Here is a 17194-nt window from a genome sequence, read left to right on the forward strand (position 1 = left end):
ACATTTTTTCTCCAACTCCTTAGACTTGCCAAGAATTCAAGGCCAACAAATCGAAGTAGAACTACCTACCTCACTTTTCAGAACTCATAAATCATCTGGGGATTATGCTTAGCCAAACAGAAAGGCCTAACATGGACAGCACACTCTGGGCAGTGAAGTGCAAGTAGGTACTAGCTGTAATAACTGCTGTGGCTGCTGTCTGCCCCCCACCCCACCCCTCCTACCATCAGACTGGCTTGTTATTTCTCAGACTGGCTTCCTCTCCACCTGGTCCTCTTCCCTCACTCTTCCCTATATGCACACCAGCTTCCTATACATTCTACAATTTTCTACCCATCCATAAGACCCAATCCAGACGTGACCTCTTCCAGAAACCCTTTCAGAACAGAATTATCCTTTCTATGAAGTCCTAATCTGGACTATTCAGGTGCTGATCACATTTACTCACCTCAGAAATCTCTCTTAAATTTTTCATTGCCACACCTCCTTAGTACAGACTTTATCCTTGCTCTCTCCTAGACAAATGCAGTGACTTTCAAGGTGATCTCTCTAACTCTCATCTTGCCAGAACAGATTCATAATATAGGAGCAGCCACAATGATCTTTATCAGACACATCTGACTGTATCCTTGACCAATTTTGATAACCTTCTATTACCTTCGGCTTAAAGTCCAAACTCCTTTGCATGACATGGAAGGTACTTCATAATTTGGTCCAACAAGCTACTTACCTCACCACTTCCCACCAAATGGCTTACACTCTAGCCACACTGAACCACCTACCAGTCTTCCCTTTTATCCCCTCACTGCTCTACTAAAAGCTGCTACTGTCTTCTCCCGCTAGAATCCTTTCCTCACCTTCACTGTCTAGTTCATTTCTATTCACTCTTTAAAATGCCGCTCAAATATAAATTCTTTTGTGAGACATTCTCCAACTTTATTCATTCACACATCCATTTGACAACTGTTAACTGATCAGATGTTAAGCTCTAGGCAGGGATACAATAATAACTAACAGCTTCACACTCAAGGAGCTTAAAATCTGGTAGATCTCGGAAGGTGAAGTAATTCCTTTCCTCCTCTGTTCTCCCACAAAATTTTGCAACTTGCACATACCTCCAAGGTCACATTACTTTTATATTTGTTTCTGAATCTGTTTCCATTGCTGGGCTCTAATCATCTTGAGGCCAAGGATTGTTTTTAAAGCTTTACTGAGGTATAGCATCCACTTAAGATGGACAATTCAATATTTACAGAGTTGCTCAATCATCTTATTTTAAATAATTTCCATCACTCTAAAAAACACACCTCATGCTAATTTGCCAACTTCCTATTCCCACACCCAACCTAGGCAAGCACAAATCTACATCTCTACAGATTTGCTTTTTCTGGATTTTTCATATAAATGAAGTCTTATAATATATGGTCTTTTTTGATGGGATTATTTCACATAGCATAATGTTTTTCAAGGATCATCCATGTTATAGCATGTATCAGTTCTTTTCTTTTTCTTGCCAAGTAGCATTCCACTGTATGGATATACATCTTATTTATCCATCAGTTTTTAGACATTTGGGTTGCTTCTACTTTGGACTAATATGAATGATATTGCTATAAACAGTTGTGTATAAACTTTTGTTTTAATTTCTCAAATATATACCAAGGAGTAGAATTACTGGATCATATGGTAACTCTATGCTTAAGAACTGCCAAACTGTCTTCCACAGCCACTATACTATTTTACATTTCCACTAGCAATGTATGAGGGTTCCATTTTCTCCACACTTTCAACAACACTTGTTATTATGTGTTTTTTATTATGGCATCATAGTGAGTATGAAGTGGGATCTCTATGGCTAAATGATGCTGAAAATCTTTTCATGTGATATTGGCCACTTGTATATTTTCTTTGGGAGAAAAGTCTATTCAAATTGTCCATTTTTAAGTGGGTTCTTTATCTTTTTCTTGTTGAGTTGTAAGAGTTCTTTAATATTCTGAACACGTGTCCATCAGATATTTTCTCCCATTTAGCAATCCTACTGGGTGTCAAGTGGTCCAAGAACCATTGGAATATTATTCCTCTTTGTGTTTCAAAGAACTAGAGCATAATCTGGCACATTGGATGTGTTCAATAAATGTTAAATGGATGTTACATAATGCCTTACTCATTCAGTATCCCTCTCACACTTCACACCTAGCACTAGACACAAACCACATACTCTGGAAATACACAGAGACTGAATAATTCCCTCCTGAACAAACAATGGGAATGTTGCTGAAGTAACCAGAGGAACTGGGAAAACCATCTGAAAACAATAGAACTTAATTTGTATATATTCACTGCTATCAGTCACCCCCAAAACAGCTACTCTCTCTGAGAATAAAGAAGCAACTTTTGCCAAAACCGGTTTGGCTCCGTGGATAGAGCGTCGGCCTGCGGACTGAAAGGTCCCGGGTTCGATTCCGGTCAAGGGCATGTGCCTGGGTTGCGGGCACATCCCCAGTGGGAGATATGCAGGAAGCAGCTGATCGATGTTTCTATCTCATCGATGTTTCTAACTCTCTGTCTCTCTCCCTTCCTCTCTGTAAAAAATCAATAAAATATATATTTAAAAAAAAAAAAGAAGCAACTTTTGTATAACCCATTCCTTCAGTAGCCCACGCTCAGAAGTAGATATCAAAATTCTTCATCACTTAGAATACTGGCGCCTCCCTCCAATCCCTTAGCCAGTGGGAGATATCAAGGACATGACAGAATCACAAACTATGCTCATTCCTAGCAGTGAATGATACTTTGGCTCTACTTGAAGTGCCCTTTCTTCTTAAGGAACTCAGAACTTGATCCAAAGAAAAGAGACAGGCTGGCATCTGGACCACATCAGAGATGTAGAGCTAATAAAAGTGCTCCATCCTCTGTGGCTACTAAGTTAGAAAGTGAGTCTTCCTCATAAGAGAAATACTAACATGAAACCCTACATCAGTGGTTCTCAACCTTCCTAATGTCGTGACCCTTTAATACAGTTCCTCATGTTGTGGTGAACCCCAACCATAAAACTGTTTTCGTTGCTACTTCATAACTGTAATTTTGCTACTGCTATGAATCGTAATGTAAATATCTGATATGCAGGATGTATTTTCATTGTTACAAATTGAACATAATTAAAGCTTAGTGATTAATCACAAAAACAATATGTAATTATATATGTGTTTTCCGATGGTCTTAGGCAACCCCTGTGAAAGGGTCGCGACCCACAGGTTGAGAACCTCTGCCCTACATGATCATTAATAACAATAATAAATACTTTCCAAACTTAACACAGCATACAACTAGGACTAAAGGACGCTTTGGGGAGAATGAAGAACACAGGTGGTTGCACCAGAAGGCCTAGGTCAGTGTGGAAGGAAATGTCTCTTCCATCTTTTCCTTCCTTTTAATTACTCAAGTTACAAATGAGGCCCTTCAACCTCATGCCCTTCTTAGCCAGTTACTGTGTCACCCAAGTTCAAAATTTTGTGGTGTCCCAATGCTGCCTATAAAAGAAAGTCAGAACTCCTCAGCAGGCTACACAATGCTCTCAACAAGAACACTGAAAGTGAGCTCTTGTGACCACACCTGACCACAATCTGATCCCAGACTGCCTTTCCAGTTTTACCTTCCTCTGCCCCGCAACTCCTCTGGCACTTGACATATGCTCCCCTGTACTATGTATAATATACCAGAAAGTACATGCACTCTGGAAGCAGATAAATCTGGAAGGCCCTTACCTGGATTAACCCCTTAGAATGCCGGGGAGCGCAATCACGCTCCTCCTGTCTTTCGCCAAAAGTGCCGGGAGCACTATCAAAGCTTCGAAATGGCGTCCAGTTCTAAGTCTGCTTTTATTAGTGATGATGATATTGCTAAATATGTCAATGTAGTAAAGGTTTCCTTAAGTTTTTGAATATGTAACTTCATTTACTTGCGATTCATAATTTTTTTCCTGAACTGCTGTAAAATCAGCAAAAATGTCTTGGCAATTTTAGCATAGTTCCTAGGATATTGGTTGGCACTCAAAGGGTTAAGGCAAGTCTTCCCTGCTCTTTAATCTCTTCTCCAGTTCTGTACCCAGAGTGATCTTTCTAAAGCAAACCTGATCCATGTCACTCACCTAAAGCTCTTCCGTAGCTAATCATCCATTACAGATAAAAATCCAGACCCTTAGCACAGCATATAAGGACTCACGTGATCTCACACAAGCCTCCCTTTCCAGTCTCCCTACTTTCCGATTACTCCCCACCTTCTACTCTGATGCTCCAGTAATACTAAACTACACACAGTTCCCTGGCAATGCCATTCTCTCCCTCTCACCTCCCACCTTGCACATGTTGTTCCTCGGCCAAGAGGACCCTTCCCTTCCTTCTTTAGTTGGTTCCTTTCTAGTCCTCTTTCATACCAGCTAAAGTGCCACTTCTGGGAAGCCTTTCCTGATCCCTTGCCCACCATTTTCTGTGCTCCCAGATATCTCTGTGCTTCTCTGTATTACAGTAGTTGTTACATCTGTTTACTAGTAAATGACTAACCCTTTCACTAGACTATGTATGAGCAGCCTGAGGACCGGGCCTATGTCTTCATTATCCTTCACAGCTAAAACAGTGCCTGGTAAATGCTCAGAGTATGTTTGATCAATGAATAAATGAGAGAACAGAATTCTCCCCCATAGACATGAGATTGGCATAACAAATAACTTTATTAATATTTTAAGCTGACAGTATTGCAGCTTGCAGTGCCTTATTGACTTGCCTAACAGTGCCTAACACCTGTGCGATAGAACTAGGATAAAATGTCAAATCTTCAGAATCCCAGAACAATGTTCAGACATCTCCCCTGAGTTCTAAATTCACATTTTCACTTATCTAATTAACACCACCACTTAGACGTTTAAATAGCAACATCTCAAACTTAATGTGGCCAAATAAAATTTTTTATATTTCCTCCCTCCCCCTCCAAATTTCTTCCCTGGTCATTCCTGTTTCAGCAAGAGATACCATCAACCATGCTGTTGCCAATTATTAAATCAGAGCAAAACAAATCCAAAAAACCTGAAAGTTGAACTTTATTTTCTTTCTCTTACATCCATGTCCAATCCACCAGCAAGTCCTGTAGACTCTACTTTAAAACACATTCTAGCCCTGCCAGTTTGGCTCGGTGGATAGAGCATCGGCCTGCAGACTCAAGGGTCCCAGGTTCGATTCTGGACAAGGGCATGTACCTTGTTGCGGGCACATCCCCAGTGGGGAGTGTGCAGGAGGCAGCTGATCGATGTTTCTCTCTCATTGATGTTTCTAACTCTCTATCCATCTCCCTTCCTCTCTGTAAAAATTAAATAAAACATATTTTTTTTAAAAAAACACATTCTAAATTCATCTACCCCACTCCCAACTATAACACTATCATTTCTCATCTGGACTGCTGCAATAGTCTAATTGCTCTCCTTGAATGCCCCCCAATCCAATTCCTGAAAACAGCCAGAAAGATCATTTTTAAAATGCAAATCTGCTCACTTTTATTTTTAAAGCCTTCCAAAATCTTTTCATTGTACAATCAATAAAATTCAACATGTTTAGCAGCATTTACAAGTCCTTACAGATCTGACTCTGCCAAACTTCCTAACCTCAAATGGTACTACTTTTCACCTGCTTGCTATAATTCAGTCACATTGGCCTTCTTTTTGGTCCCAACACATGCTTAGCTCACTAGCACCAACTGGAACTTGCTTCTCCCTCTACCTGACCCGTCTGCTTCCAAATCTTCATACCAGCTAAAGTGTTAAGTCTTCATTATTCAGGTCTTGGTTCAAATATCACCTCCTAGGAGGCATTTCATAACCACCCTACTTAAAGTAACAGCCTCTATATCACATAACCCTCAGAGCACTTACAACCATTTGGAGTTATCTTGTTTGTCACTTATTTTTTATCTACTCTGATGCTCCATTAGAAAATAACTTCAGTCCTAGCCGGTTTGGCTCAGTGGATAGAGCGACAAACTTCGGACCAAAGGGTCCCGGGTTCAACCGGTCAAGGGCACGTATCTCGGTTGCAGGATCCTCCCTGGTCCAGACCCTAGTCAGGGCAACATGCAGGAGGCAACCAATCAAAATGTGTTTCTCTCACATCGATATCCCTCTCTGTCTTTCCTTCTTTCTCTAAGAAATCAATAGAGCCAAAACCGGTTTGGCTCAGTGGATAGAGCGTCGGCCTGCGGACTGAAGGGTCCCAGGTTCGATTCCGGTCAAGGGCATGTACCTGGGTTGCGGGCACATCCCCAGTAGGAGATGTGTAGGAGGCAACTGATCGATGTTTCTCTTCCATCGATGTTTCTAACTCTCTATATCTCTCCCTTCCTCTCTGTAAAAAATCAATAAAATATATTTTTAAAAAAATCAATAGAAAAATATCCTCAGGTGAGGATTAAAAAAAAAGAAAAAGGAAGTAACTTCACAAGAGCAAGGACCTTAAAGCATAGATTGTCTCTTTATCCATATATGAATTCCCAAGACCAAATAAAATGTCTGGCATAATTAAATGCTCAATAAACATAATTAATTTTGAAAATAGTGAATCCATATTATAGGCTACACCAGCAATAGAGATCACAGAGTCACATCACCAGGGTCAAATCCCAACTCCAATTACAAGCTATGTAACCCTGAATAAATTACTTAGCTGTGCTTCAGTTTTTCCTCATCTAGAAAGTAAAGATAATAATAGTATTAAAATAGAATTAAAAGAGCTAATGCATGTAAAATGCTCAGCATACTGCTCTAGACCATGGCAAGCACTAAAAAATTACCTATGTCCTAGCCCAGTGGTTGGGAAACCACGGCTCTCAAGGCACATGCGGCTCTTTGGCCCCTAGAGTGTGGCTCTTCCACAAAATACCACGTGCGGGCACGCACGTACGTACAGTGCGATTGAAACTTCCTGGCCCATGCGCAGAAGTAGGTTTTCGGCCTGGGCGAGTCTATTTTGAAGAAGTGGCGTTAGAATAAGTGGGGGGTGTTGGTCGGTCGGGCAACAGGCCGCGGGATAGGCAGCGCGGGGGAGGTACATTGTTTTGAGGTACGTTCGCTGAGGTCGACCCCTTCCAACTCTCCCATCCACACTCGTCTATCTATACAAGACCAGTGTGGATGGGAGAGTTGGAAGGGGTCGACCTCAGAGAACATACTTCAATCAGATTGAGGACGTTTTTAGCAAAGGCCAGCTTAGGAGTACCCTAATTAAGTTAATAACAATGTACCTACCTATACAGTTTAAGTTTAAAAAATTTGGCTCTCAAAAGAAATTTCAATTGTTGTACTGTTGATATTTGGCTCTGTTGACTACTGAGTTTGCCGACCACTGATCTAGCCGGTTTTGCTCAGTGGTTGGAGTATCGGCCCTTATGGACTGAAGGATCCATTCTGGTCAAGGGCAGTACTTCAGCTCAAGGCTCCATCAAGTCCTGGCCCCGGAGCACGTGCAGGAAGCAACCAATTAATGTGTCTCTCTCACATCTTTCACTTTGATGTTTCTCTCTGTCTCTCCCCCTACCTTCCACTCTCTCTAAAAAAAAAAAAAAAAACACCAATGGGAAAAATATCCTCAGGTGAGGATTAACCAAAAAGAAAAGTTAGCTATTATTGTTACCATTGGAATAAAGGAGAAAAGATTGTTTCTGCAAGGCCCTAAGTAACAGACGCAAGAAGAGGTTAGGCTCAATCATATGTGCAGTGGGGAGTCAAAAATCACTGGAGGCCTCTTAATCAACAGAGGCATTCAGTTATTGAGAACACCCTACTGGAAGGGGGAAGGGCAGAGAGAACACAAACCTTAGCAGAGCTTAAGCACTCTGCCTCTGCTCTCTGTTTCCCCTTTCTGCACTGTTTCTCTCTAGTTGCCCAGGGCTAAAAGCCCCATGGCCATTAACTCTGCATCCCCTTGGGAAAGTTGCACTTTAGAGGGAACTAATGAGTTTATGTTTACCTACAGATTTTCCTCTGAGGAGCAAAGAGATAAAGGATGTCCAGACCAGAAGGGAAAACAGCCAGGCTCATGGCTGAGTGGTTGACCTAATCAATGATTCCCTCTCATCATTGATGTTTCTCTCTCTCTCTCTCTCTCTCTCTCTCTCTCTCTCTCTCTCTCTCTCTCTCTCTCTCCAGGCTCATGGCTGAGTGGTTGACCTAATCAATGATTCCCTCTCATCATTGATGTTTCTCTCTCTCTCTCTCTCCCCCTTCCTCTCTGAAATCAATAAAAATATATTTTTCAAAAACTATTAAGACATACCTTTCCCAACCCTCAAGAAATAAAGGAATCCACACATGTTTAAAAAAAGAAAAAGAAAGGAAAACATAGCCTTGGCCAGTGTTGGTAAGTGGTTAGAGCGTTGGCCTGGAAACCTAAGGGTCGTGGGTTCAATTCCCAGTCAAGGGCACACACCTGGGTTGCAGGTTCAATTCCCCCCATGCAGGAGGCAACCAATTGATGTGTCTCTCCCACGTTGATGTTTCTCTCTCTCCTCCATCTTCTTTCCCCCACCCTCTCTAAAAAAATTAATGGAAAATATATCCTCAGGTGAAGATTAACAAAACAACAAGGGAAAACACAAAGAAAATGGAGATGAAGAATGACACCAAATGGATGATCTTGGGTTGGCTTTCATGGAATAAACTTGTAAGCTCTCAGGCCAAATAGCCCCAGGTGGACTGAACCTACACTCCTCTGCAAGCACTTGTGCCTCTCCTTGGGTCAAAGATGTAAAGAAGCAGGATCTGGGAAAAGGAACAGAGGACTAAGACATTGAAGCTACAGAAATAATAATTCTAGCCCAATTTGAAGAATTTTGCAACAGAGGTATTCAAAGAGGGAATAGACTTACTGTAGAATGATGAGCTCTCTATCATTAGAGGTGTTTGAGTGATCACTTGCTGGGAATGTTCAACATGGGTGGATGAGATGGACTAGAATTTTTAAGATTCAAGCTCAATAAACATTTGAATATCTACTCTCTATGTTAGTTACTGTGAGAGGTTAGGTACTGAGAACACAGAGATGAAGAATGATACCATTATGTCCCCTCAAGGAGTTCACTGACTGACTAATGGGGGAGACAAACAATGCAACATGGTAAGTGCTGATAGAAATCTATATAGGGAGCTATGGCGGTAGAAAGCAGGGCCTCAAGATCCTGTGCCTACAACTCACTGGTAAGAAGCGATATGGCATTAACTAAAAATGAAAACACTTCATACGCAGTTTATAAGCAAATATTTGTCAGGCACTATTGTGTTACACCAGAGCAGACAGTGGGTATGTCAGTTAGCCTTTGTGGTTTAGTCAACATTTCCTTAATCTTTAGCAGAATCCATACCTACAAACATTCTCATTTATTCAATAAATATATTGGTGTCTACTATGTGCCAAGAACTGAGGAATGTACAGAGATGAAAAAGACAGTCCCTGCACTCAAGGAGTTAGAACATTTGTTTTCATCTTTTCTGCCTCTCTCTCTCTCCAACCCCACTTTATTGATGGCACCTATTTCCTTCTGGAAGTAGATCAGTTATTAAGCCATAAGGTTAATTTAAAAAGTGACTTAAAAAGCAAGAGTGAGCTGAGGATGGGAAGTGTAATGGGAAACCAAACAGGAAAGACTGTCTGTACACAGGTGTGTGTCAGAGTATGAGATTCTAATCACATAAGAAGTCAAAGGTTATAGTCCTGGCCGGATAGGTTCGGTTTGTTCAAGCTTTGTCCCATACACCAAAAGGTTGCAAGTTTGATCCCTGTTTGGGGCCCGTATGGAAGCCAACCAATCAATGTTTCTCTCTCTCCCCCCCATTCCTCTTTCTAAAATCAATAAAAACATAACCTTGGGTGAGGATTTTTTTTAAAGTCAAAGGTCATGGAATTCCAGGTCATATGTAGGCCTTTTTGTCTAGAACTTTCTTATCACCATTTTTCTTCTCTCATCCAATATTATTAGCACAGATTGTTAACAATAATTATACCTTAATTTTTCCAGTCATTCACTAGTATTTACTGAGTACCTGAGAAGAATTGTAGGAAACACAAGGCAGAGTTAGACACTAGAATCCAGGGCTTTCAAAGCTGTCCTCTAGAAGGTCATCTAATCCAAACCTATTATTTTACAGATGAAGAACTGAGGTACAGGGAGATTGGAATCCTTCATGAGTTTGTATCTTTACACATTTACTGAATCATACCCTATGCCAAGAACAAGGAATATAGGTATGGATAGGACTTTCAAAGAGAATCTAGTCTTAAGGGAGAAACAGACAGCATGACCCCAGTCAAATCACCTCTGTAAATGCAGTCCCACAATTACACAAAATGTCTAGTGGACAATATGGAAAGGATAAAGCCAGTCATACTGCCCAGAGTGTTTAAGAGCACAGGTGCTAGAGTCGTCTTGGATTTAAACCCCAGCTCTGTCACGTGGTTGTATGATATTAAACAAGTTAAATATTCTATGCCTGTTTCCACATCTGTAGAATAGGGATAACCATAATAGTACCTGTCTTGTAAGGTTGTGGTATTAATATGCATATAACGCACTTATGCACAGACCTGCTACTCCTAGTCTAGAACCTAGGTCTACTGTTTACTACTCTAGTTTTTCCCCCCACTACACCATGCTACTACTCATTTTACATGCCTTTAAAAAATTCAAAAATAAATGGTAAGATAACCAAGATTAAATTTCAGTCACACATGCCTCAATCCCTCAATAAGATTTTGGCTTTCACAGATAATCCCTAGAGAAGAAAACCCCTGGAAACAAAGAACATGTATCAAATGTCTAGAGGGAGAGACCCACAAGAGAAAAAACAAACAGTGATTACTACTTAAAGAAGCAAGGATGGGAATTTCCACAGCCTGCCTGCTGGGGTTTACCAATCTAGCTGGGAAGAGGAGAGATGCATAGACTGCCATTTTCTCCTTGATGTACCCACTGTCACAGCACAATTTTGTACTTATTTATCTACCTATGCTAGTCTGTGAACTCCTCATCCATCTTGGTATTATTAAGCATAGCACAGTGCCTGGCACACAGCAGGTACTTGAGAAAAGTGTGATAAATTAATAAATGAACACACACAAAAATGATAAAAAGCAGGGAAAGAAGAAATCAGTATAGATCAGAATTGTTCTAGAAGCTGAGAGAGCCTTGGGCTAGCTAGAACCTTAAAGTACAAGTGGGATTTGGAAGGGCATAGAGGGAAAGAAAAGTCATTCCAGCGGACAGGCAGCACTAACAAAGACCTGGCGGTAATCAGAAAGAGCTGTAGACATGATTTAGTCCAACAGTTCATTTCAAATAGGAATGCTGTAAGCATTCAATCAAAAAGCATGTATTACTAAGCAGAGGAACTGGTGTATCACAAACATTTGCTAAATGGTACCTATTACTATTACTACTCAAAAATAATAATTATCAAACACTTGTCAGGTGACTGATGTATGCCAGGCACCATGGTGAGTGAAGAGACTATAACAATGAGCAAGATAGACTTGGACTCCGCTTTCTGTCATGTAGCTAAAGTCTAGTGGGTGAGACAGACAATTAAAATCATGCTTGGGCCCTAACTGGTTTGGCTCAGTGGATAGAGTGTCGGCCTGTGGACTGAAAGGTCCCAGGTTTGGTTCCAGTCAAGGGCATGTGTCTTGGTTGCAGGCACGGCCCCAGTGATGTTTCTCTCTCATCGATGTTTCTAACTCTCTATCCCTCTCCCTTCCTCTCTGTAAAAAATCAATAAAATATATTTTTTTAAAAATAAAATAAAATCATGCTTGGTAGGGCTAGGCTAGGGGAAGTAGAGGGGGTCTGAAGGAACATAAAGTAGGGTCACGTAATCAGCAGGCAGTAAGAGAAAGCTCCTTGAGACACCCTTGGCATTCTGAGTCCCACAAAGGACCATAAGGTTTCAAAGATTGTATTTGAATAAAGGGTTTCATGACTAAATAAAGGTCAAAAAACCACCAATCTAGCCCAATCTCCTTTTTTTAAAAAATATAATTATTGCCAGAACCGGTTTGGCTCAGTGGATAGAGCGTTGGCCTGCGGACTGAAAGGTCCCAGGTTCGATTCCGGTCAAGGGCATGTACCTTGGTTGTGGGCACATCCCCAGTAGGGGGTGTGCAGGAGGCAGCTGATCGATGTTTCTCTCTCACCGATGTTTCTGGCTCTCTATCCCTCTCCCTTCCTCTCTGTAAAAAGTCAAAAAAATGTATTTAAAAAAAATATATATAGATTGATTTCAGAGAGGAAGAGAGGAGAGAGAGAAACATCAATGATGAGAGAGAATCATTGATCGGCTGCCTCCTGCACACCCCCCACTGGGGATTGAGCTGCAACCCAGGCATGTACCCTTGGCTGGAATCAAACCTGGGACTCTTCAGTCCACAGGCTGACGCTCTATCCACTGAGCCAAGCCGGCTAGGGCCCAATCTCCTCTTTTAGCAAGAATAAAACAGGGCCCAGGAGAGATAAATTACTTGAGGCAATAATACCTTAAGTTAGTTATAGGCTGGGCTACTTTGAACTTGAGCTGGAAACCACTCATTAATCTGCATATCACATCATTTTGGCAAATGAACAAGCACTGGGAGTGGACACATCCAGAATTCGCAGGCACTGGTCAGGTGGATGGGCTGGCCCTGACTGGATGTTGAAGTGCTTTTCTACCTTAGCTTCCAAGCCAGCTCTCTCTGTGCCAAGATGATGCCTCCAATTCCTTCCAGGAGTTGGCCAGCTACCCCTTCCAGGAGGAACTCACTGACTCCAAGAGTAGGTCTGCTTCTGGGCCTCCCAGCCATTACCCAGGCTTTATCCTATTAACATGCTCAAGCTGAGAGAAAGAATTGAGCTTTGCCACTCATCACAGCCTGTTTAATACCCAGCCTGAGCTGGCTAGACCCATTTCTCATCTCCCTAACCACCACTGGGCTAATCACTCCTCATGACCTGGGGTTCAACAGAATCAGATTATCTGTAAATTAAAGGACCTGTATAGAAAACCAATATTACTTTCGTTAGCCTCCACTTGAGCCTCTCAGGAATGAAATGCTGCTTCATGTTTTGATGATAGGACTTTTGTACATAAAAACAGAAGCTGCCAGCACTGGTTTGGCTCAGTGGATAGAGCGTCAGCCTGTGGACTGAAGGGTCCCGGGTTCGATTCCAGTCAAGGGCATGTACCTTGGTTGCAGGCACATCCCCAGTGGGGGGTGTGCAGGAGGCAGCTGATTGATGTTTCTCTCTCATCGATGTTTCTAACTCTCTATTCCTCTCCCTTCCTCTCTGTAAAAAATCAATACAATATATATTTTAAAAAAGTAAATAAAAACAGAAGCAGTTTTACTTTAGTAAGATGAGTCTGCAGTTTAGTTTTTTAAACTGAGGGAAAACACTTTGGAATCTATAAAAATGGGTTTAAAGCTTATACCACTTAGTAGCTGCAAGACCACTGGTGTATCTCAAATATTCTGAATCTCAACTTCCTTGATCATAAACAGGGAATACTAATATAACTTACCTCACAAAAGTGAGACTCAAAATGCTCTTTTAAATAAGTCACTTACCAAATATACTATATCAATTTTCACATATAATTGAGACCATACAGTTTTAAATTACCTACCCCCAGAGCACAATCATGGAGAAAGAAACGGAATCAAGGTGCTCAGTGTCTCATGGGCTAAGTTCAGTATAGCACTGGCAGACCTGAGTTGGCATCTGCACTTCCCCACTCACAAACTGGAATTCTAGGAAAGTTACTCACCCTCTCTAGCCTCAGTCTTCTCACTTATAAGGTATGGTTAACACCATCTAACTCACAGGGCTACTGTTCGTAGTAAATGAGATAATGAAAGTAAAGGGCTTTAAACGGGAGCTGGTTTATGGTAAGGACTCAACAAGCAGTAACCTTTTTTATTGGTAGCTCTTTTCTTAAGCCCTCTTTTCTATCCACCCCTCTAAAACAGGAGAAGCAGTTAGCAAAGCCCAGATTACCTCAACTATTAGAGAAAGTAATAATGAAAAAAAGAAGAGGAAAGGATTGTGACTGAACTGATGACTGCTGTTCCAGACTATTTATCATACTACGGGCACCTGATACTGAAAAAACATGGGTACCACATTCTAAAGAACGAACCACAGCGTGCGCAATCTTTCCAAAGGAGTGACAGAGTACCAACGGAATTTTTGCTAGGCTATCCATTACTCTTTTATAGTCCCTAACAAGCAGAAAGGGCTAAAGGAAGGCAACCCTGATGCCACATGCAAATCATTGCTTTTCTGTAAACATATCTCTATCATAAAGATTCCCCGTAGCTCACTCAAGTGCTTGTCTCTTGTGCCCACTCCCTGGTATGTTACACACTTCCATTATAGCAATGATCTTGTATTGTACGGAGCTATTTGCATGTCTCTTCACTACACTGCAAGTTGATAAAGATCCTGGCTTACTCATCTGTGACTTCCCAGTGCATAACACAGTGGTTCTCAACCTTGGCTGCACATTAGAATCACCTGGGAATCTTTAAAATCCAGATTTCTGGGCCGCATCCTCCGGAAATTCTGTTTCTTTGTTATGGGGTGAGGCCACAACATTAGTAACGAAGAAACAGAATTTCCAGAGGATGGGGCCCAGAAATCAGGATTTTAACGATTCCCAGGTGATTCTAATGTGCAGCCAAGGTTGAGAACCACAGGCTTAACAGATCCCCATAATTACTAATTGAAGGATGGGTTTCACCTTCTTTCACTAGTTAAGGCTTGTAAGAAATAACGGGGGAGACATTAGAAATTCGCACACAAACTAAGGTTCCCCCAGACGAGACCCCTGTTTTGGAGGGACTTTGTTTGGAGCTTGAAGGGAAGACTGACTGTTCCTGCTCCTCAGAGTTACTTTCTTAAAAACACAGAGAAAAGGACAGAATCAGTCCCTCCAGAATTTCCAGACAACAAATTATATTCTTTCTTAGTAACAGGTAACAGAAGTTTGTGAGATGAATGCCTGTGGTTACACATAAAATTGACCTCTGGACATGACACTCTGGAAGTATATTACGCCACTAGAAGCTCTTAAGTTCTAAAAACAAATAGGGAAGGAAAGTTAAGAAGCGAAGATAAAAAATGTCTCATGTCAAAAACCCTGATATGTGTAACTGAAATCAGGCTCCCTCAAAGGAGAGCCCACGACTAACAAACCCTATGTAATAACCGTATGTAATACAGTATTTACCTTTTTCAAAGCACTTTCAAATATATCTGTGAACTGCAGCCAACGGTAATCACAGAAACTTAAGGCTGGAACAGGCCTTGGAGGTCATTCCACAACCACCTCACCAACCAAGTGGTATCCAAGCACCTTTGGTCTCTAGCGATTGGGAAGTATGGTACTAAAACCTGCTTTAAAAACCAACTCGTGTTCTGACCACCTGTCCGTTCGTTCAGCCTCCACCCCCAACCGTAGTGATCCCCAATCAGAGACGCCAAAACCTTCAAGTCACCCCGCCCCCAAGCAACAGTCTGCTTCTCAAGTCCACTTCTACTCCCTTTCTCTGGGCCTCATCCTCAATCCTCCCCACCAGCCCCACCACCCAAAACGTGGCCGGGGCCTCGAAGATCCTGATCCCCCAGACATTCCACTGGTTCCATTCCTGACCGTCAGTTCCCTCCCTCCTATTCCTCAGTGCTGTTCATATGCTGTCAGGTGCAAGACGACACGCACTCCTAGCTATGAATGCATCTCGGGCCTCAGAACCTCCTCCCTTTCCTTTCTCACCTTCTCTCTCTGCTTCTTAGCACTGTCCCTTCATTCCCTTCAAACTCAGTCTCTCCTTCCTCCTCGTGATGCCCTCAAGGGCCGCTGGGAATTGAAGACAGCAGGTGTTAAGTGTCCATTAGCTACGTAAGAGACCCTCACGGTCACAGCGCTCGCCCTCAAAGAACTCACAAGTCTCTAGAGCAGCGGTTCTCAACCTGTGGGTCGCGACCCCTTTGGCGGTCAAACGACCCTTTCACGGGAGTCGCCTAAGACCATCCTGCATATCAGATATTTACATTACGATTCATAACAGTAGCAACATTACAGTTATGAAGTAGCAACGAAAATAATTTTATGGTTGGGTCACAACATGAGGAACTGCATTTAAAGGGCCAGAAGGTTGAGAACCACTGCTCTAGGAGGTGGAGATAGCGATCATTTATCCCTGAAGGCTCAGCCCAAACTGAATCGGCCCCCTCTTCTCAGTGCCACAATCACAGTGTATCTGACGCGGTGACTCCTCTCCTTGGGTGTCTCCCACCACGAGACTGGGGGCTCCGCCGTGGGAGGACCCCTTGTGGCCCTGTCACTTAGCCCAGAACTAGGCACAAAGGAGATACTTAATGTTTGTTAAATGAGTGAATGGATACATTCTGGTAGGCAGTTATTCATTCATCCATTCGTTCATTAGTTGGCCCAAACTTTCCTGAGCCTACATTATGTACAAACTCCTGGACTGTCAGGATAAATTAAATAGCCCTTACGTGAAATAACTCAAAGCTATACTATTAGGAGATTAGCACCCTTCCCCGGACCGCATCCCCAACCCCCACCTGACACCTGGTCAGTCTTTTCCACAGGTGAAGCCAACCTTCCCCCGCAGAAATCCACGCCCCTCCAACTCAAGCTACCGCCTCCACCCTTCAGTTCTAACCTAGGGCCGGCCCCCCGCTAATCATCTCGAATATTACACCCTTTCCATCTGGCTTCTCTCCCTGCCCTCCATCTCTACCCATGAGGTCTTCTCTCCCCAAGACCGCCTTAGCGTCCCCGATTCAGGGTACCTCTGATTTCCCTCTCCACGCAGCCGCCTCCCAGTGAGCTCCTCCCCTCCCCGGGTCCCGTCTATCCTAAGAAATGAATTATTCCCGATACCACCACTCTCCTCCTTTCAGTTTTAGGCTGAGTCTCTCCTGGACTCTCAACTCTTACCTCATCCAGCTCCGGTTCCCCGGCAGCACCTCGTCCAACCTCTAGCTCTACCACTGCCGCCATCTTCACAGGTCTCCCCCTCCCCCGTCCGCCCGCGAGCCAGCTGCTTCCGCCGCTCAAGGGCTCCTAGCCAATCAGAGGCGTAGGCTCTGGCAGAGGGGG

The 17194-nt window shown here is 42.6% G+C and overlaps 1 protein-coding gene across 2 annotated transcripts in view; it reads right to left on the minus strand.

Moving 5' to 3' along the window:
- The window catches only part of RNF121 (ring finger protein 121), a 75213-nt gene extending 58084 nt beyond the window's left edge, over positions 1 to 17129 (minus strand). For both annotated transcript variants that reach the window (XM_059708622.1, XM_059708623.1), the window contains exon 1: positions 17033 to 17129. In XM_059708622.1, the coding sequence (XP_059564605.1) occupies positions 17033 to 17095 (63 nt within the window). In that variant the 5' untranslated portion in view covers positions 17096 to 17129. The remainder of the gene's footprint in view (positions 1 to 17032) is intronic.
- Between the last annotated feature and the right edge of the window lie 65 nt (positions 17130 to 17194).

The sequence above is a fragment of the Myotis daubentonii genome, chromosome 9 (assembly GCF_963259705.1).
Source record: "Myotis daubentonii chromosome 9, mMyoDau2.1, whole genome shotgun sequence".
Lineage (NCBI taxonomy): Eukaryota > Metazoa > Chordata > Mammalia > Chiroptera > Vespertilionidae > Myotis > Myotis daubentonii.